This window comes from Carettochelys insculpta, chromosome 5, assembly GCF_033958435.1.
Source record: "Carettochelys insculpta isolate YL-2023 chromosome 5, ASM3395843v1, whole genome shotgun sequence".
In the NCBI taxonomy this organism is placed as follows: domain Eukaryota; kingdom Metazoa; phylum Chordata; order Testudines; family Carettochelyidae; genus Carettochelys; species Carettochelys insculpta.
Genome location: NC_134141.1, coordinates 114,635,099 through 114,656,496, shown reverse-complemented (window position 1 = coordinate 114,656,496; position 21,398 = coordinate 114,635,099). Strand labels below are relative to the sequence as shown.

The 21,398-nt window shown below is 44.7% G+C and overlaps 1 protein-coding gene across 2 annotated transcripts; it reads left to right on the top strand.

The window, feature by feature from the left end:
• The first annotated feature begins 545 nt into the window (after nucleotides 1-545).
• On the top strand, nucleotides 546-18,176 carry LIPG (lipase G, endothelial type). Of its 2 annotated transcripts, none has more exons than XM_074995792.1 (10): nucleotides 546-916; nucleotides 5,001-5,074; nucleotides 7,118-7,297; nucleotides 8,493-8,604; nucleotides 11,262-11,486; nucleotides 11,966-12,208; nucleotides 13,020-13,140; nucleotides 13,835-14,053; nucleotides 14,661-14,765; nucleotides 16,365-18,176. In XM_074995792.1, the coding sequence occupies exons 1-10, from the start codon at nucleotides 820-822 to the stop codon at nucleotides 16,384-16,386; spliced, it is 1,398 nt and encodes a 465-aa protein (XP_074851893.1). In that variant the 5' UTR covers nucleotides 546-819; the 3' UTR covers nucleotides 16,387-18,176. The 2 variants fall into 2 exon arrangements, with proteins under 2 accessions (XP_074851893.1, XP_074851891.1); XM_074995790.1 differs by having other exon boundaries at nucleotides 547-916; nucleotides 4,878-5,074.
• Nucleotides 18,177-21,398: the final 3,222 nt, after the last annotated feature.

Below are 21,398 nucleotides of genomic sequence, written 5' to 3'. Positions count from 1 at the left end.
AAGCAGCTGCCCTTGTGGGGTGGGGAGAAGAGCAGGGCAAGGGACCAGCTGGAGCAGGCAGCAGTGTGTGTATGGGGGGGACACCTAAGAGCGCTGCTGGGCGCAGTCAGAAGCAACGGGGCAAGGAGGGAGCAGTACAGCATCGCGACTGGCTCTGCCTCTACCCCTCGCTCTCCTCAAAGCTCCCGCAGCGCCCAGGTCTCCTGTGCTGCCTTCTCCCCGCTCCCAGCGCCGCGGGCAGGGCAAGGCTCCGCCCCGCGGCTGGGAGAGCGGCCCCTGGAGGGGAGACACAGAAGCGGGCAAGGCACGTCTATGCTGCGCCCCCGCCTGACTATCCCGCTGCCCCCGGACACCTCCCAGCGCTTCCAGCTGCCCCCGACTCCGGGCCTGCCGCCTCGCGGGTCTCCTGCAGCCTTCCGAACGCTGGCGGGGCCGGCTCGCGTCACGGAGGGCGTGACCAATGCGGAGCCGGAGCCGTGAATAATTAGTCAAGCCCGATCTGGCCATGGGTCAGGTGACTCCCTTTGGAACTCCGCTTTAATAGTAAACCCCCCCCCCAACCTCCGGTCCCAGCCCGCCTCCTAGCAGCCACGCACGCTTCGCCGGCAGCGCCAGGGCGCCGCGCGATCGCTCCGCTCGCTGCTGCTGCTGCTGCTGCTGCTGCTGCCGCCGCCTGCTCCTTCGCGGGCTGAGTCTGCTTCTGCGGGAGGGGGGCGCTGAGCAGCGGCGCGCATCTGGCCCTCGGCGCTGACTGGAGCGGGGCTCGCCGGCGGGGAAGCGGGGAAGGGAAGGAAGACGAGCCCCTGCCTGCCTTAAGCGATGAGAAGCGCTGCTCTCCTGCTGTGCATTGGCGTGGTGTGTTGCATCGCTGCGAGGGACTACTCCGCCCCGGCTGTCCAGCACGAGCCCCTGCAAGGTAATAGCTCGCCCAGGGTCCCAGCAACAGCTGCTCCATTGACTTCCCACGTGGACCAGACATCAAACCACAGCGAGATCCCAGCGGCCCACTTAGTTCTCCTCCACGCTCGCTCTTCTCCACGCTCCGGGGGCTGCCGGGCCCCTGCGTGTCGGCTGTTAAACCAAACCTTTATTTGTCCCGGCTTAAGGGTTCCTCTGAGCTGGATTTCGTCCTGCCCGCGGTCTTGCTGGACAGAGACAGGCTTCAGATTTCAGGGAATAACTAACTGCTGGGAGAAGTGGGGCTGCTTTGGTGAGACTCGTGTGTAGGGAGCTGGGACACGGAGTGGACGCAGGGGGGAGGAAATAGAAGTAGCCCTTTGCAGCTGACCTGGTGGAAGAGTTAGTGTGCTAGGAAATACCTGGAAGTTCCCCTTGGGCTCTCCAAATAGTTGAATCTCTCTACAGGCTTGAAGGAAACTGCTCTGTAGGAAATGTAACCAGGCATAAGCAATGCCCACAAACAGCACTGCTCCTAACTCACTTCTTTCTTGAGAAGGCTGCATGCAGGACACCTGCTGCAGACACTCTCACATGTACACCTAAAATCATAGAACTGAAGGAACCTTCAGGGGTAATCAAATCCAGTCCCCTGCACTCCTGGCAGGACCAAGTGCCACCCAGAGTCTCCAGCCCTGACAGGTGTTTGTCTAACCTGTTCTTAAAAGTCTCCCATGATGGAGATTCCACAGTCCCTTTAGGTAATTTATGTCAGTGCTTAGCCACCCTCACAGGAGGTTTTTCCTAATGTCCAACCTAAATGTCCTTTGCTGCAATTCAAGCCCCATTGCTCTTTGATCTGTCATCAAAAGTTAGGTGGCTTTTTTTTAACTTGCGCTTCCTTGTAACGACCTTTTAGATACTTGAAAGCTGTGATCATGTCCCCTCTTGGTCTTTACTTTCCAGACTAAACTAAACCAATGATTTCAATCTTCCCTTGTCAGCAATGTTTTCTAGCTCTTTAGTTTTGTTGCTTTTCACTGCACCTCTTCCAGTTAGTCCACATCTTTGCAGTGAGTTCTGCGCATAGGTTCTTATGAGCGCCAGGGTCATTGTTCATTTGGTAATGTGACAGAGATAAAGAAAATGGTATGTTGTGGTAATTAAAACATGTAATCTCATAGTAATGTGGGCTTGATCCTGTGTTTGCTATAAGACTCTAGTAAGGCACAGTCCTATAAAGCAATTGTACTTCCACTGAAGTCACAGAAGTGGCTGCATTCCCCTTTGCTTACCATAAGCTGCACTTACAGAAAGCCTAGATACCAATTTTGAAATGAACTCAATGGATTTAGTGTCAACTACAGCGCTCCTTGCTGCATAAAAAACCAACTGTTAATCACCCTCTGCCTCCAATTAAAGTTCAGATGGCAAAAGGGAAGGCAAATTTTGCAATGCTTTTTCAAAATTGCCTTAAAAGTCAAAACATACATTGATGCATTTTGCATTAGTAAGAGCTGCAACATTTTCAAAGGATAATTAGGTTTTTGGAAGGTTTTGGTCTATTTGAGCTCTTGAAAGCCAATCAACATTCTCTACTCTGCATTACTGACTTACTCTGTAATGAAATCAATAGCAGAGAATCACTTCCATGGTATCCTTCATATTCTCCCTCCCTCCTGTAATGTGTGTGAATTCCAAACCCAACTAAAATGCAAGTGCTTTGCTTTCTGCTCCTGTAGTTAGCAAATTGAAGTGACTGGGCAGCTCACCAGTCTGTAATCAGGAGAGTCTGCTGTACTGTTGGAGATCCTGGCTGAGGTTCAGTTACAGCAAAGTGACTGAAGTCCCAGTCTTCAATTAAAGATGTCTCAAGCCCCAGCAACATTTGGTTATTCCCGAGAAATCTGTTTTCCACAAATTTAGAAGAACATGGCATGAAGCTTCTTGCTTTGACAGAACAAAAGCTAGCAGCTGAGCTGCAAAATGTTGCTCTGCTTGATGTGTAATAAATAGGATTAGGCAGTGTCTGTCCACTTGCAGAGGAGGTAGATAAGAGTATTTAAGGAGGTAGAAGGATCAGAGCCATTCCATCCATAGGACAGGGTGGGGTGGCTGCCCCAGGCTCTCTGCTTTTGGGGGCCACACAGTGGCAGATCCAAGTGTCCTATGGACAGGAGAGGGGACAATTACCTTGGGCAGGGGTCTGCAACCTGTGCCTCTGGAGCCTCATGCATCTCTTTAAGGATTTCTTTGTGGCTCCTGACACTATAGTTGCAAAGTAAAGAAAAACCCTCCTGATTACTTTCAATAAACGGTGAATGTTTAAAAGCCCCAAAATGAACAACTCCATTCCTAAGAAGCAAACAATATGTGATCTTGAAGTGTTGGACAGCTCTCCCTAGCATCCTCCAGAGAAAGAGAGATGGTTTGGGAGTAAAAGTCAGGAAGACAGTGGTACAAACACAGATGTTAAGTGTGAAGAAATGGAACATGTAAAAAATTTGTGATCATCCTGCAGTAAAATCATGTATCGCATTACAAACCATGGTGTGTGCGCTGTTCTTAAAATAGGGGTTACAAAAACCATGGTATGACATCATTTATTTAGGACCATCTCGTATTTACATGCATTGCGGCTCCTGAATTATTGAGTTCTTTACCAAACTGGAAAAAAATGGCTCTTGTTGCTATTTTAGTTGCCAGCTCCTGACCTAGGGCCAGGAGCTGCATGCATCAGTGGCTCCAGCAGGAGCAAGGGGTCACCTTCTCACCCCACACTCACCATGCGGGCTTTGGGAGCCCCAGCCTGCTCCACTCTGCCACCCTCCCGTCAGGCTGCTGCTCCCACTGCCCATGTGGTGAGTGGGGTGAGGAAGACAATCCCTTGCTGCTGCTACTGCTGCCATGCACAATGCTCAGGTTATCCCTGGGCCCTGTTCCTGGGGGAGGGATAAAGGTGCAGGGTAGAGGTGGAGCAGGGTGGGTGGGGCACTGGTGGAGGGGTTGCCATGAGCCTCTCCTCTTGGAGGGCCATGAGAGGCATCCTTCCTCTGCAGCTTTCTCTGAATCTCTGTGCCAGCTGGTATCTTTCAGAGGTACATTTAGAAGCACTGTGTGGTGTGAGCCAGAAAATCACCAGCCCTTCTTCAAATGGCAGAAGCAGAAAATCAGATTTCCCATCTCCCAGCCCTCATTAGATACCAGACGGGCAGCAAACAAACTCTTAAAACAGGAGCAGTCAAATGGCATTGCACCATGCCCCTCCCTTCTGACAGTGAAAAATTACTTAGGGGGAGGGCTGAGCCGAGCCCAGGGCTAGAGACCCATAACCTGAATCTTGTCTCACAGGGCTGAAGCTGAAACCTGAGCCTCACCACCTAGGATTGTGGGGCTTAGACTCTGGCTTTGGACCTGGGTCCCAACAAGTCTAACACCAGCTCTGGCATTGCTATTGAAATGGGGTTGTGACCCATAGTTTGACTATAGTTTGACCGATAGTTTGACCACTCTTTATGGGCTTGTCTACACTACCACCTTCCTTTGAAGGAAGGATGGTAATTAGGGTGTTGGGAGTTTACTAATGACGTGCTGCCGTGTGTAAGCAGCCCTTCATTAAGCAAATTCCTACCCCCCCACCCCGTGGCAACTCCGAAATTTTAAACTTCGAAGTACCAGCACACAAAGGGACTTCAAAGTTGCCCTGGCACTTCGAAGTACCGGCGGGTGAGCCGGGGCTAGATGTGTGCTGGTGCTTCAAAGTTTAAAACTTTGGAGTTGTCACAGGGGAGAATTTGCTTAATAAAGTGCTGCCTGTGCATGGCAGCACTTCATTAGTAAACTCCCAACACCCTAATTACCATCCCTCCTTTGAAGGAAGGTGGTAGTGTAGACACAGCCTATGAGCAATTAAATCCTGCCTTGCACCTACTTTATTTAAATAAGTAGTAGTAACATGCAACTTGCGGATCTGTTTCCAGATGACACTGTTGCTCAGCTGCTGAAGAAAGGAAAGCAATTTGCACAGGCTCAAAAAGCACAAGTGAAGTTTCATCTTCACTCCTCCATAGCTCCAGAGGATGAAGGCTGTTCTCTCTCCATAGGCCAAGACAAATGTTTAGAGGACTGCAAATTCAACTTGACAGCTAAAACCTTCTTTATTATTCATGGATGGACAGTAAGTACCTTTAGCCCTAGGCACTATTGATTAATGGGGCAGCACCCATGGCTCTAACAATATTATTTGGACTGCTTGCGTTTCCGTGCATGTCTCTAGATAGAGGCGAACCCTAGAATGGGTGTGTGTTTGGGGGAGGGAGCAATCAAGTACCCAGAGGCACAAAGACATGTGGGGCCCCCCTCATCTCTGATGCCTGCTCTGGGGCCTGGTCCCTTTTCGTTCCTTCCTCCAAGGTTCAGCTTCTTGCCTGGCTGGAACCAGGGGTGGTGGGAAGAGCTGCCCGGGGAGCTAGAGACGCTGTAGGGAGCTCTGGTGCACTCTGTGGGGCAGGGATACAGGCTGGGGGCTCTTGGGGCCCTTCAGCCCCCTGCCTCCCAGGTGGAGCATCCTGGGCTGCCTACAGCAGCCCAGCCTCCCTGAGCAGCAATTCTCAAAGCAGTGGTCTCCAAGCATGCCCATTAGCAAGGCAGAGAGGAACATTTGGGAGGTGCAGTGGGGCCCAGGCCATCCCCCACAGGGAGGGGGATGGGAGAACCCCCCCCCCCAGCTCTGGCCCCACCAAGCCCTAGCCTGACTCCCAGAGTGCCTTCTGTGGCTCTGCTCCCTGCTGCAGCTCCTCTGGCCCCACTCCCAGCCCCTGACCACAATCCCCAACCTTGCCTTCCAGTGGGAGGGGCAGGAGGTGCACCTCTTGGACCATGTAAGGGGGAGGTGACTGAAAAGGTCTGGGGACCTATGGCCTAACTGCCCATATATCCCATTTGTGGCCCTGATCTCCCATTTTATTTATTTATTTATTTAATTTGCAAAATTGGGCATTTCCCCTCTTTGATTTTTGCAACTGATCACCAGGGCTCAGGTCAGCACTGTGTGGGGAAGAGCAGGCTAGGACAGGTGGCTTGGGCTTACTCTGCCTGGTGGGAGGGGATATTGGCTCAGGCCAGCTCCACGTGGGAGGTACAAGAGGGTTAGCTGAGCAGCTTGGCTAGCTCTGAGCAGGGGTAATATACCCTTTACCACAGACTCTGTCTTCCAGCCAGGCCCAGGCCTCTGGTGGTGGTGAGGGGGGTTGCAGAGGAGCCTGGGGGAGGAAAGCCCTAAAATTGGCCACTGCCCCATGGGCCTGTGTGATAATCTGCCACTGCAAGTGTTCCCCATGCTGGCCTGCCGGGGAGGGAGAGGGGTTGTCTTCTCCCTGTGTCTTGTCTCTTCCTGTAGTCCCCACCCCCATCCCCACCAGCACACATTCAGCCAGTTTCCCCAACAGCCAGGCAGGGGGTGGCATGAAGCTGCTTCTGCCTGAGAGGGTCTGACTTGGAGGCAGCGGCAGCCTGCTCTTTGGCCAGCTTCGGCTGCCAGGGACAGGAGCCAAGCGGACCAGAAACATGTCAGGGAGCAAGGGGCTTCTGGCTTGCTTTCCCCCAGTCCCCAGCAACCAAGCCTGGCAGGGAACAGGCCATAGGTGCCTGCCAGCCAGGGCAAGTGGTTGAACATAGAGGGATGAGGCACAGGGAGAGAAGAACAGAACTCCCTTGACCCCCACAGGTAATGTGGGGCAGGGAGAACATGATGGCCCAAGCTGCAGATAGAGGTGGCGGCGTACACCTCGCTGGGCAGAGGAGACGTGTGGGGTAGTCACATTTAGATCACGAAGTGCATACATGACAAGTACAACCTCCCACTCTCTTGTGCTTGAAGGCATAATTAGAGGTTGTGATGCAATGCTGCAGGTATTCATAAAAAAGCTGCAGAATCATGTTGACCAGCCAGCGTGTTGCACAAATACAAAATGATGATGACACATGAACCTGACAGAAGAAACCTAACTTTCTGCAGAAAAAAGGTGGAAACACATGGCTACCACCTCTGTAACAAGGCTGCGCTTGAGCAAAGTGCTGGATGCAAGTACTGGTTACAGCTTGCAATGGGAACTGTGAAAAGTTGAGCAGGGTAAAGTAAGAGGTTGGTAAGGGTAATCTAATGGCTTGTGTGTGTCCAGCTGTGGAGGACCACAAAGAACTAATATCTTATCTTTTGTAGATGAGTGGCATGTTTGAAAACTGGCTGAGCAACCTGGTGACCGCTCTTCAGGAGAGGGAGAAGGATGCTAACGTAGTGGTAGTGGACTGGCTCGCACTTGCCCATCAGCTCTATACGGATGCTGTGAATAACACAAAAGTGGTTGGAAAGGACCTTGGAATGCTGCTGAACTGGTTGCAGGTAAAACTTGCATGAATGGCTACTGTGTTGTAGTGCATGTGGGAATAGAGCATGTGCTGGCTTTAGCACTTCTGGGTGCGTGAAAGAGGTTGGTGTAATTCTTGACATTAGTTCAGTGGCATGATCAAGCACAAAGATGATGTGCTAAATTAAAACCTGGTGTGAGCAGAGCAACTGTGAAGCAATTTCATTCCCACTTTGTGAAGCGACACTGCTTGCATTGGGATTGGTGTTCTGGCCAATGGGCTGATGCTACAAACAGGAGCAGGTGTGAGGGGCTTGCTGAATTTAGTGTGTAGACTCTTCACTTGTTGATGAAGTTTAAAGCTCATTTTCCAGAGGTGACCTGTGGCTAATTGCCTCTGTTTTTGGATGTCCAGATTAAGACATTTTGCGCAGGTGCTCAGAGGGACAACAGCATCGAAACTAGGGGTGGGAGGAAGGCAAGGGGCCATGCCCCCCATTTTTCAAGATAGGTGTGGTTTGAAGGACTGAGGTGCACTGGGCCCCCCAAAGCTGCAGGTCTGTGGCAGACAAAGAGCAGCACCTGATTGAATCCTTTGCAGCAAAGCTCACCCACTAATGAGACCACTGTGCACCTGCCCAAGGCTTCCAGTTTTGGGGACCAATGCTGCCCTATCCCCCAAACTTATGCTTATGCTAAAAAGGGGAGGGGCATGGCCTCTCCCCTACCTCTCAGGTTCTAGTGCTCTGCTCCCCACTTCTACCAGTGTTCCAGCATCCTTGGTGATGAGCAATTGATTCCAGTTGGAATTTAGGTGCTCAGAACTCTGAAAAATCAGGTTTATGATGTCAAGATAGTCCTTCAAAAATCAGTACCATATTGGGCAAAAATAAATGCTAACATGTTAAAGCTTCTTCTGAGTCACTGAACTTGGAAGGCTACAAAGCAAAAACCGAATGCATTGAAGGCCAGACTCTTCACTCCAGACAGTTTATCAAAGCATACCTTTCCTGTGGCTGAAGGTTATAAACAAGAAGATTATAAACAACTAGTCTACTAACTACTCAATCATCTTGCCAGTGTCCTAAACACATAATGGGCATGACGCAAAGCCACTTTTACACTGGAAATGTCTAGGCCTGGACTTTGCAGCTGGAGACCTTCTGCCTAGAGATGAGTTATCAACTCTCTGAGAAACATGAACAAATCTAATTATTTCTGTGCTTGCAGGAAAAGCAAAACTTTCGGCTTGAGAACGTCCACTTAATTGGGTACAGTCTTGGTGCCCATGTGGCTGGGTATGCTGGTAACTTTGCACATGGGAGAATAGGCAGAATTACAGGTAAGGCTGTCCTAAAACTACTACAATGCAATACTTTTGTCTCCTCTTGCAATGTTAATAGGTTGTCAGAACGTCACAAACTGCCTTGTTGAGATGTCTTACTCTGGGTTTAATAACAGGTGTGCAACTTATTTTCTTTTGTGATTCTTCAGTCAGACATTCCTCACTGATGTCTTTCTTGCAAGTTAGGCATGTTAAACTAAGACGATTGTTCCAATTTCCACCTCCCACTTTTTGCAAAACATAGCATCAGGACTAACACAAGGATTTTTTTTCTATCTCATGAAAGTGAGACTTCTGGCACTGACATCAGGTCTAATCTAAATGTGCAAGCTGAACTCTGATTTATCCAAAGGTTTTCAATCCTGACTTGATACACCCCTGCTGTCAAAATTCTACTTCATAGGTATGGTCTACAAACTAGCCTACACAAGTCACCCATTTGCTTCTCTTTTGGCCAACATCTATTTTTAAACTCTGCTCTTCCTTTGTGAAAAGAAACCTTGTCCCTCCTCCACTAACTTCCTAGTAACTTGCCATTGGTTCAAAAGGCCAACACGCAAAACAGAAACTTTCATCTTTCTACATGGATTGGCTTGGATCTTGTATGGATTATTTGGAAACAAGACCATTTGGAAAGATGACCATGGTAGATGACCATGCTGAGAAAAGGACATTCCCCGCAATAAAGTTTATAGCTTGATTAGCTGTTACAGTAAGAATAAGATATACATCTGCCCATAAATATCTGCAACAAAGCCAGTATAAGTAACAGGGAAAGGCATGGAATTACTTCCGTTTTAATAAACTATGTATTTAACATTTGCAGCTGTTGACCTCCAAAGGTCACAAATCTGCAATTTAGATTAATTTGGTTAATTTTTATTAGACAAGGTAAAACAGGGCAGCGGGTTGTAGTGGTGTAAATCGAGGTCCCTCTCAGTTAAAAATTACCAACGTGCATTATACTTCAGACAAAATATTCTGTTTTTAACCAATCTTTAGTTCTTAGTCTTAGCCAGCTGCTGTCGTCTAGAAGCCTTCCTATTGTCCAAGGCAATAGTATGGCTTTCCTAATAGGAATGTTGGATCCCTTGAACACTGGGAAAAGTCAGTTGTTCAGCTTCTTCCTCACCAGTCTTTCCTTCACTAACTTACCTTCTGGATTCTACAGTAGTTCCTCTACCCTTGAGAGTTCATGCTTTAAAGACCATCCTGTGCCCCTTCCATACTGTCTCCATGTCCCATGTCTTATATTCCTACTATCACACCTACTCAGCTTCATTGTAGCAAAGAGTGGCTTCCCTGGAATTTACCGTGCATTGGAGAGTATTCTCAGAATGCAATTTATCATAAATTCCTTTATTAATTTCAAAGCCCAAATGATTTATATACACAATCTAACCCTGGTTAAACAGGCTAAATAATAAGTTATTACATTCGAACAGTAAAAACATATTGATAATCATTTAATCAGGATAATTTAAACATCCCTGGGTTTACCCTATTTGATCCCCATTGGTTGGCTTTGGTGCGGTGAGGCAGATATTAGCAGTGAATCCTTTAACAGTTTATTTTTTTTTATATCCTTGAACAAGAGCCGTCGTTGCCAGTTACTGATGTCCACTAAAAGCAATTTGAGACCGTTCACCTTTATTTCCAGTCTGAATGCAGATAAGATTCACACCCACCTTTCTCCAAGGCCTTTCTTCCTCTCCTTGCTGATCAACAGTTTTCCCTGTTGCACCTGGATTCTCTTGAGCCCTAATTTTTGAGATAACGCTGGTGTGTGGGATGGGAAGATCCATGTTGGCTCATTTTTAGACAAAATCTGTCTTTTATTTAAAGCCACTTGCAGTCACCTCTATCAGTCGGAGACCTTCTTTTTTTAGAAACTTCCCTTATTTCATTAGTAATTCTGTGAACCAGCCACCCTCCATACGTAAAACTTTCAAGGCCTCTTACTTGCTAATTAGGACCTTTCTTTACAATACATTTCTTTAACCAAACTTAAGATTAACTTAAATTCTATAGTTTTATCCCTTCACTTGGTGTAAAATGAACATAGTGTCCTTCAGAGAAAAGGCCTTCATTCGGTCAGTCCCCTGTCACTTCCGGTCAAACCCTGAGAAGCACTGCTCACTCACACTGTAGTCCGGATTTAGCCCTGACTACTCAAGCACTAATGGTGACACATTTCAGAACTGTATCAAACACAAACATCCTCCTTTTGTGAATGAATACTGGCTAAGCATAAATGATCAGTGATCAGACGCCTCCTGGTGAACCAGTTAACCGTTTTAGGGTGCCGTGCCATTAGACCCCTCCACTTCAGACTCTCAGCAGTGCTTACTGGCTTGAAATGTCCAGCATGATGGAGATTTCACTGTTTATTTTGGACTGCTCCACTTTCACCATTTATTTTGGACTCCAGCTTCCAAGAACAGCAGTTCTGAAGGAAAGTCCAAGCACATGCTGGCGTGCCATGAGACGGCAATTGAGGAAAAAATTTCCACCTTTTTTTTTTTTTTTTTTTTTTTTTTTTTTTTTTTTCTAGATGGTACTCTGTGGACCAGGGTCAGGTGGCATCACCCTCTGCTAGGAAAATACCAAGTCTATTTCTGGCTGCTGTTACCTTGTGTGCTCTTCTTTAACAGGCTTGGATCCAGCTGGCCCTATGTTTGAAGGAGCTGACCCTCATAAGCGTCTCTCTCCTGATGATGCAGACTTTGTAGATGTTCTTCATACATTTACTAAGGAAACGCTGGGTGTCAGCATTGGGATCCAGATGCCTGTAGGTCACATTGACGTGTATCCCAACGGGGGAGATTTCCAACCTGGTTGTGGATTAAGCGATGTGTTGGGAGCAATTGCATATGGGAGTAAGTTCTTATTTTTCCTGTTTAACAATGGACTTAGTGGCACAGGGGAGAATAAGAAGAGAGACTCATCTTACATAAGCAGGTGTATTGGAACAATAGTTACAACCTAACAAGAGGCACTACTCCATCTAAGCTGTCTTGAGACTGACCTCTCCTCTTGAAATCAGTAAATTTTGTAAGTCTGGTGTAACTCATCAGCTGATGGACTAAATTCTACTCCAGACCACATTATATGGGCTCTGAAGCCTTGTCTTCTGTCTCAACAGCTAAATGTGTTGTCAGCTTTACATGTTTTGTATTAACCTCTTGTGGTTTCTAACTGAAAACCTATATCTGGTTTTTAGGCAGACTTAAGTTGTATTTGATTTACAAGTAGTTTAACTCTCTAACTCCTGCAGCAGATTGTAGCTCTTGGTGTGGTGACTGCTAAATTGCTGAAGTGTGTTGTCTAACTGCCACAACCTTCTCTATTGTGCTAGAGATTGGGGATGTTGTTAGATGCGAACATGAGCGATCGGTATACCTCTTCGTGGACTCCCTCGTGAACCAAGATAAGCAGAGCTTCGCCTTTCAGTGCACCGACTCCAGCCGTTTCAAGAAGGGAATCTGCCTGAGCTGCCGGAAGAACCGCTGCAACAGCATTGGCTACAATGCCAAGAAAATGGGGAACAAAAGGAACAGCAAGATGTACTTAAAAACCAGAGCCGACATGCCTTTCAAAGGTAGCATTCTTTTTAAAGCTGCTTTAGGGCTCTAACACTGTTGTCATAGATGAATAGGCCATGTTCCTCTGTTTCAGAATACTTGAATTCAGATTTAGAATGCTGATGGTTTTGCAGAAACTAAAATATTGCAGATAGTGACAATAAATTCAACCTCTATTAATACACCTCTGTAAAATCTGCTTCATGTTGCAAGATAGCAAAATTTAGTATTAAGCAGAAACAGTAACACTCCACCTCCGCACTAAAAGAAATGTTTCCCAGACTACTTCTGTAAAAGGACACTTTCCACAACATTCCTTTATATGGGAAACTCAATCCCCTTCCCCATGCTATGATTCAGTGGCCACACAAAGCTGAGGGAGCCCTCCCCATGCAGAATGGCCATAGAGTTTTTTTCTGTGGCTGAATAATTGTCTGCTTTCTAATCTGAGCCAAGGCTCATAGGCACCCATCAAGGCTACTTCTGTGGGTGAGGTTGTCTCTGCCAGCTAGCACCATTTTGCAAACTACAACTTGTCTTGGAACAGGAGTGTCCAACTTTTTTTCATTGGGGGACCACACAGCAATTTTTTACACGTTCTGGGGGCCAAATAGCCCCAAACCACCACCATGAGGCTTGAACACCTTGCAGCACCAAACCAGCATCCCACCCCCCAGAGTTAGCCTCCCCCCAACAGCTCCAAATCGCCCTATCCTTCAACCTCCCGCAGCCCCAGACTGTCCCTGCCCATCCCTGTCGGACACCCCTGTCATGGAATAAATAGTGGCTTCTATTCACAATCTGGGCTCTGTGCTTGTCTTTCTTCAGTTTACCATTACCAGATGAAGATGCATATCTTCAGCTACAAAGGCTTAGGGGACACTGAACCCACGTTCTCCGTTACCCTTCATGGCACCAACGGTGATTCTCAGCCTCTTTCTCTGGAAACGTAAGTGGAGTACGATGGACTCATCTTCCCATTTTGATGAGAACAGTGGGTGGGGCTCGTGGGACTAGAAGCAACAGTTAACAGTAAGCATCGAGTTGAGAGAGAGTTATTGCTATAGTTGCAGCTGAGTCTAATAACCAAAGATCTGCTTGTTGTTGCTTTACCATCATTCTGATGCCAGATTTCATTCTGGGGTTGATGAACTGCCATGTAAGAGATGGCGGATCTGCCTCCATTCTGCACACAAATCCCTGGGCTGTTTCCTCCTCTCTTTCCCCACCTCTAATATGCCTGAGATCTCCTCTTCATGAGGGAGGATTTTTATGTAGTTTGAAAGCATGCCCCTGTAATCTGTCCGTGGCAAAAAGCATTCTTCTTCCTGGAGGATTACAAAAGGGATGAATAATTCCTTCACCCCATCCTTCTGGCAGAGTAAGTATATTGTAACTGCATATTGCCTAGGAGGTGATGTTAAAATGGAGAAGCTAGATATGAGGCACCCTGCAATGGTAACACTAATCCAGCTAGTCACTTTCTTTCATCAAATCAGTAGCAAACTAGAACCAAGATCTTCAATTCCCTGTGTGGAACACTCGATAAGCTATGGGACACTTTTCCCATTGCAAGTGTCTGAGAAGTGTAATAAGTTGCTTCATTAACAAGGAAGAACACTGAGTCTCTGCCTGTCTTTCAGACTTGAGCAGATTGCTGCGAATTCTACTAATCCCTTCCTGGTCTATACTGAAGAAGACATTGGGGACCTCTTAAAGATCAAGCTCACCTGGGAGGGATCAGCTCTATCTTGGTACAGTCTGTGGAGACATCTGAAAAGTTACTGGTCCCAACCTCCGAAATCTTCCAGTGAGCTGCAGATCAGACGTATACGTGTGAAGGCTGGGGAAACGCAACAGAAGTGAGTAGAGCAGTATTCCTATATAGAACACTCATGGCTTGGTGTGACCCCCGAGTCTTCTGAATCAAGTGTGTTCCAAGGTAGTGTAGACAGCAAGAAAAGCATCTAAGTGCTGGTACGTGAGAGAACTTTAATTGTTCAAGCAGTGCCTTTCTTAGATAGCACCTTGTCCCGTAGCCTAGAGTGGTGGACTTTCTGCCCCTGCCAGGTTAGAGAAGAGGCTTGCTGTGAAGCTAATGAATTCAGAAGAATATCTGTATTGCATTGATGACTTGGCTTCTTACCTCCCCTTGCATTACCTGTAAATCACTAAGCTAGAGAAGGAAACTAATTACTTTGAATGCCATTCAGTAGCAGATTGGTCATTGTTAAAGCCAGTCCTCTAGAAGGAGTAGTGCAACAGCATTCTTGACATAGAAACGGCCCAAATCTGACAATGAGACTGTTATAGAATTCCCTTCATGGCATTGAACAGTGCTATAGCTCTTCCTGATCCCTTCTGTACATCTCGGAAAGATCAATAAGCATGTGTTCCATTTAGAAGCATATAGATAACTTGCATCACTTTGTGCAGTGTCTCCATGGCTTCTGACTTTTTTCGTTTTAGGTCAACTTTCTGTGCAGAAGATCTTCAGCTGACCAACATCTCTCCTGGTAAAGAACTCTGGTTTGTGAAGTGTAGAGATGGATGGGAAACAAAAAACCGAACAAGGTAGAGTTTAATTAAATGCTTACCTTTTTGGAATCCCATTGTCTATTAGCTAGGCTAGGTATAATGAGGACAAGTATAACCAGATTAACATTAACATTTCAGTAGGTGGGGAGGAGTTTGCAACACACATTCTTGCAGTCTTGAGCAAGATAGCTTAACAAAACTGGGTAGATTCTTAATTACTAAAAGCATGTTAATGAAAACTGAGCTGGCCTGTATAGAGGTACGTAACATCTTCTACAAATGAGGTACTCTAATCTAGTACACCCTCCTGATCAATGAGGATTGGTCCTGCAATGTGACTTTTAATCCATCACTTGTTATGTAGTGAGGATCTAATGACTTCCAACTATCTTTGTTACAAATAGTTTAAATGTGTCTCAGATTACTCCACTGACTTCAGTGGAGTGAGTTATACTAGAGGTGAACTTGGTTTAGCATCTCTTGGATGTGTTTCAAAGTCCAAGCTGTAAAAGAGTCTGTTAACACTAATCAAAAAGCAAAATAGTCAAGCTTTTGCAAACACTGTAACAAAGCTTCATGTAAAAAGTTTGCTTGTGCAGTTATCTCAGATGGGAGAATTCTGTCTTTGAGCAACATCAGGTGGTAGCTAATGCCAGATTTAGCAGATATGGTGAATTGTTCATCATGTTGATATTGTGTATATTAAGAATTTCAAAAATTTATGTACAAAGTATAGTATTAAATTCTCATAGTAAAGGAACTGGAGAATCTTCAGGCTGAAACAAATACTGAGAGCTATCCCAAAAGATCCAAAGACAGGCTATGGTAATCCACTTACCAGTAATGTCTACATAGCCAGTGGACAACTCTTCCTCACAGAGTAAGTTTATCCCTGGAATTACTGCTTTGGGGCTGAAATGCACCACCCTTCCTCATGTGGTGTCGTATTTGACTCAGCAAGTAAACAGATGAATATTGTTGGAAGGAAAGAGTTAGGCCCTCAGAATATTGCAGTTAAACACCTGACGCTGGTACTGTGTCATCTTACTTGGGTTTCTGGGGCTTAGGCTAAGTTGCTGTAAACTGTGGTGTGGACATTCAAGTTTGGGCTGGTGTTGGCCCTGTAGCGCTACAAAGGGCAAGGTCCCAGGGCTATGACTCCAGCCCAAGTGTGAAGGCCTATACCACAATTAAACAGTACTCTTCAGCCTGACTCAGCTGTCATTGGCCAGCCACAGGTGTTTAACTGCCATGTAGATATATTCTCACTGAGTCTTAATTAGATTTCAGTCCTTGAATGCAATTAAACGTGTAGACTCTGGAGAGAGAGATCTTAAACATATAATTGATGTCTGATAGTAATTAATCTTACACAGGATTGTGGTGTGAGGCAGTCTTGTTCCAAGTACTTAGTTAGAGTTCCCATAAAAGGTTCCAGCTCTCTGAACGTTCTTTGTAGGCATAGGTTCCAAAGAAGACAAAAGACTAAACTGCACCTACTCTCAGTCTGACATGCGCATGGGTTTGTTTTTGTCACTAGTTCTTAGGTCATAATTTTGAACTTAAAAAAAAAAAAGCAATTTTTGCCTTTTACGAGGTATTCCTTTCATCCACATCTCCCTATTCTTTTCTTAGATCAGCTTGGAACTCGCTCTGAAATTTTTTCTGAAGACTTGCACAAACGGACTTACCTATCCAAAACAGAGGGAGAAGACTACTGCAAAAAATTATATAGCTGGAGAGACATTTATGCAGTTTGTCTGAGTACCGCTTATTAGTCAGTACAGATGACTCTGTCTTGTTGATCTGATGTAGGCAATATTTCTGGTGAGGAGTGATCCATATGCTTGCAGTTCTGTCCTAGAATAACTTATTAAAGCTACTAAACTCACCCTATTTGGGGGAGTCTGCTTTCTGTGCATCAACCGAATTTACCTGATTTATGTTATGCTCTGCAAAGTCTATTCCCAGTTGTTCCACTAAACTGGAGGTATTAACAAAGCTGAGAAATCTGTGCCTTGGTTCTAGTCTACCTATGTGCCATAGAAGTCAATGGGGAATGGATTTATCTGATCAGCCTTGTTGATGAATAAGCTACTGAGAACGCATAACTGTGTGTAGCTTAGGAGGTACTACGGGATCTAAAATTGCACTACGTGATGTGGGAGAATGAATAGACCAAACCAGCAAAGTGTAAAAGGACAAAACACAATATAGTCTCTCCATTCTCCATCTTCTCTCCTTTCTGTCCTTTGCTTTTGCCAGAGGCCATCACTGTAGATCTCCCAGATATTGTGGTACACATGGCTAACCTTGCACACAGTCCAATACTCTGTCCCCCTCTGTTCTGTAGAGAAAGCAGCTCCAAATATGTACTGAAGTTGTTGGCAGCTACTCTGTTAATATGATTGTTCCCCAAAACATAAGTATTTTAATTAAACAAGGACTACCTTATCCTGAAGACTATAGAAGGGCACCAGCCATCTTTTTACTATATATGGGGAAGGGTCTGTCCAACATCAGGCAAACTTGACTTCATTCAACAATTTGTATCTGAGGATGTATTTACATCTGCAAACTGAACTTGAATGCAACTGTAGCAGCAAGGCATATTTTAAGGTTGCATGCACATGCACTTGACTCGGTTCAGGTACTAATTTAACTTATAGCATAGAACCATGCTTCCGCACCAAAAATATTTTAAAGATATTTTTATGACATTATTCCAGATAAACTTGGTTTTGTAATGGAATTAACCTAATCTACTCTTCAGGAAATGAATGTTCTGAATAGGCCAGATTCTTGCAGGTACTCAATCTGCTACAATACGTGGTTTAGGACAGAAGTGATCTGACTGTCTTTTCAAGCGTGGGGGCATTTTAATATATTTGGGATTACTCTTGACTTCAGTGTTTTGAAGTGCAATGCTTTTGACACAGACACCAAAGCAGCTATGCTGCCTGATGCATTGAGTTGTAAAGACCATCATCAGGCTGGTCTCTTTAAAGGTATTTCATTTTGGCTTTTTTCTTAGTCTCACTCCAACCAAAGTTAAAATAACCATTTGGAGAACAGCGTAATGTTTGTCTTGGTTATATTCAGTCTTCAATAATTGAAGTCTCTGGTAGCATCTGATGAAGTGAGTCTGTGCTCATGAAAGCTCATGCTCAAAACTTTTCTGTTAGTCTGTAAGGTGCCACAGGACCCTTTGTTGCTGTTACAGATCCAGACTAACACGGCTACCCCTCTGATACTTGGTAACTATCTGTGATTTGTCACCAGGCCATATATTTATACATTAGTCTTGAAGCCTTATGTGTATATTACGGTTTTTGTATGACATGGAATGCTATTTATTTCTCAAATGTACATATGTAAGAAGTTTAAACTTTGTTTTGGAGTAACAATTTTTATCAACATGAAGCAAAAAAATAAAGAAGTTTCTTGTAGAAATAAGTTCCATGGTTTTTAATCCTGGGGAAGGAGAACACCCTGTTAAGTTGTCCATGACATTTTTCTACTACTGCTATCACAGCAACTAGGGTAAACTACACAGGTCAAACAATATTGACAGTGAAATCATTGAGAACAGGATGTGGTTAATAAATTCCAAGATCAGAATAAATACTGTGATCATGTAATTTGAGTTCCTGTATAAAACTACCCCAAAATAATTTCGAGTGTTTACCTCTTAGAATAACATCCAATCTGGATTAAGAATTCAGTGACATAAAATCCATGATGATGCTTGGTGAGTTGTTTCAATGCCTAATTACTTACAACATTTCTGCCTTTTTTCCAGTCTGAATTTGTCTAGTTTTGACAATAGCGAACATAAGGGTAAAGCTAGCCATCGGCAACAGGGGCAAGAATTTCTGTTGGAGGCAGGCCAGGAGAGACACATTCTATTCTCTCTCTCAGGTACAAAGTGTTCCATGCTTTAGTGAATATAGCTTAGGATCTCTCCTTGCTCCAGCTTTGTCTGCACTTAGATTAGATTCCTTCAGTCAAGTGAAGTTGTTATGCTTTCTTTAAGAATATAGTCCACCGGAGTGGATCCCCAATCAGCCCCCCCAAACCACTCATGGACCCCCATCAAAGGCAATTCTACCCATTATATACACTTCATTAAACGAAAAAGGAAATCATAACAGATTTTTGGACAGCAATTAATAACATTAATGGAAGATATTTAATTTAGAAATAGTAATTGATGGTTTGCAATTTATTTAAAACTTATTTTCTGTGATCATTTTTATTGATCTTTTATTTTTTTCACAGACCCCCTACAATACCCTCCTGGATTCCCAGGGGTCTGCCGATGCCAAGTTGGGAACCAGTGGTGTAAACAAGTTCCTCCAGCAGGACAATTTGTGAGACTTTAGCCGTTTTAAACATTTACATTCCTCCAGTATGGTCAATGGGATGGCTGACCTTCCTTTGAAAGTAAACTAACTGCAAGGTGAATGCATTCTGAACTTGCACCTCCATGTGAAGAATTGCTGCTAATCAATTGCAAATCATATATCTAGCGGTTACGATATGGCACTTCCTAGTGTTTTGTTCTGCAGCAATCCAGGAATTTCCAAGATGAGCTTACTAGGAAAAAAGCTAGTTAAGAGTTACTCTTTTCAGCCATGATAGCCATTTCCCCCCATCTCTTAGCCTGACCCACATGCTGAATTAAAGAATTGAATTTCTCCTTTAACTTTCCTCTGACCTTGTTGTTTGGCAGGCTGGGTTTTTTGTTTTTGGTTATGGAGAAGGAAGTCTCTGGTCCAAATGCTCAGTTCTAGGCCTGTGCAGTCAAGCTAGGATCTTTGAAAGCTATATTACCCACATTAAAGTTTTGCTTTCTGGAAACCTATTGTGCCTTTAGCCACCGCTGCCAATTTGGAAGTGAACCTATTTGGTACCAGTGGCCAGTGCTGGTGTTTAGCAGCCCCCTCCAAACTCTGACACAAACCTACCACTTTTCCCACTATCTTCCATTAATCTCACTTTCCTAGGAGGAGAATTTTCAGAAAGGCTTAGCATGGACATAACCCTCCTCCCATTAACTTCTGTCAAAGCCAAGTTAGACCAGTACTGAAAGTACTGAAACTCACTCCAACTGCCCAAGGAATAGCTTAACTCTCTTGATCTCCCCACATGTAACAAGAACAATACAGAGATGTTACTCAGTCATGTTTGAGAGGTTATGCTTGTGGCTTTAAGGAAAATATTTGGTTTGAGTAGGTGATGGCATGTATCTCACAGTATAATGGTTTTGCAAAGAAAATAATGATGTAAAACTTGTGCCACCCTTCTCTGAAGGATTTAACTCGGGGGTGAATGAACCTTTTAGTATGTTAAAAACTGAGGTGTGTTTGCATAATCAAAGCTACTTTTTGGCAAAATACAGAAATGACCAGCAGGTTTGGCTTTTCAGTGCACATGCTTATATAGTTAATTTCTACCTACCCGATAACTCTCTTGTTAATGCCACTGAGTAACCTCACACTCACTCCAGTTTAAGCACCTGATAGTAAATTATTAGCAGGAATACTTGAGATTTTCTCATTTTATCTGGACATTGAATCGGACAAGTGATTCTATTTCCCCACGTGCAGGCAATTCCCAAAATGCAGTCTTTATAGAGCAAAATCAACACCTGGAATTGAATTGGGAGCCAGTACCACAGCTAACTGATGTTTAGTAATGAAACCATAGAGCATGTGCTGCACAAATAGACATTCCATGTTCCACGGGTGAAGCTCGAAAGGTAGGCTCACATGTGGTATATTGCAATAACCTTAGGAACCAAAAGTTATGATTCTGAAAAAAAAAAAAAAAAAAAAAAAAAGAACAAAACCCAAAGGTAAGGAGTTGTGAATTTACTCCTGCTAGAATGTACGTATTCTAACACAAATTATACAGTTCACCAGCTTCCAGAGAAATTTTTTCTAGCCTTGCAGTGAACATGCAGAATTTAGCAACTATTTAAAGTCTGTGTGAAAGCATCAGTAGACTTCATTCTGAGGATAAGGAAGTGTAAAAAAACCCAACCCCATATTAAACAAAAAATGACCCAGATTCCAAACTGAAAATCAAATGGAATCAGACCTCTTTCTGGGCTCTGAAAACAGAAAGGACTTCTACATTATTATCCTTTTTTGTTCTAGGTCACTCTGCAAAAGGTTTCACCCAGCTCTATGACTTTTTCATGGCCAGCATTACAAAGAGACCTAGAACTCGAAGTAAATTCCTTCGGACACAGAGCAACAAGAAGGAAAACTGAGGAGGGGTTGCAGGGATAATATGCTTGTGACTGGCATAAGATTGACACATAAGTCTTTCGTGGTTACACTATTACATATCAATATGGACAAATTGGTTCAGATTTAAAAAAAAAGAAACCACCCAGTACTTGGCCTAAAGCCAAAGCTGGTCTGATTTTTTTCATATGCATCCTGCTTTTGGCTAACCAAATGTCAACAGCAAGGCTGCTTTTAGTGTCAGCTGAGCTAAATATTCCTCAAGAAGTAGAGTACATTAAAACCACCCATATTAATCAATCTCTTCTCAGAAGAGACTGACCCATAATACCCTGACCTGTTAGGCAGAAGAGGATCTGTATTTTTACAGATATCTGTGAAGTAACCATATACTATTAGTCCTTGGGATGAC

Excerpts from the sequence above, each read along its gene's own strand:
- LIPG (XM_074995790.1), top strand. The coding sequence starts at position 820 with ATGAGAAGCGCTGCTCTCCTGCTGTGCATTGGCGTGGTGTGTTGCATC. Across the intron at positions 917-4,877 it reads CCAGCACGAGCCCCTGCAAG|ATGACACTGTTGCTCAGCTG; the intron begins GTAATAGCTCGC and ends ATCTGTTTCCAG. Across the intron at positions 11,487-11,965 it reads GGGAGCAATTGCATATGGGA|AGATTGGGGATGTTGTTAGA; the intron begins GTAAGTTCTTAT and ends CTATTGTGCTAG.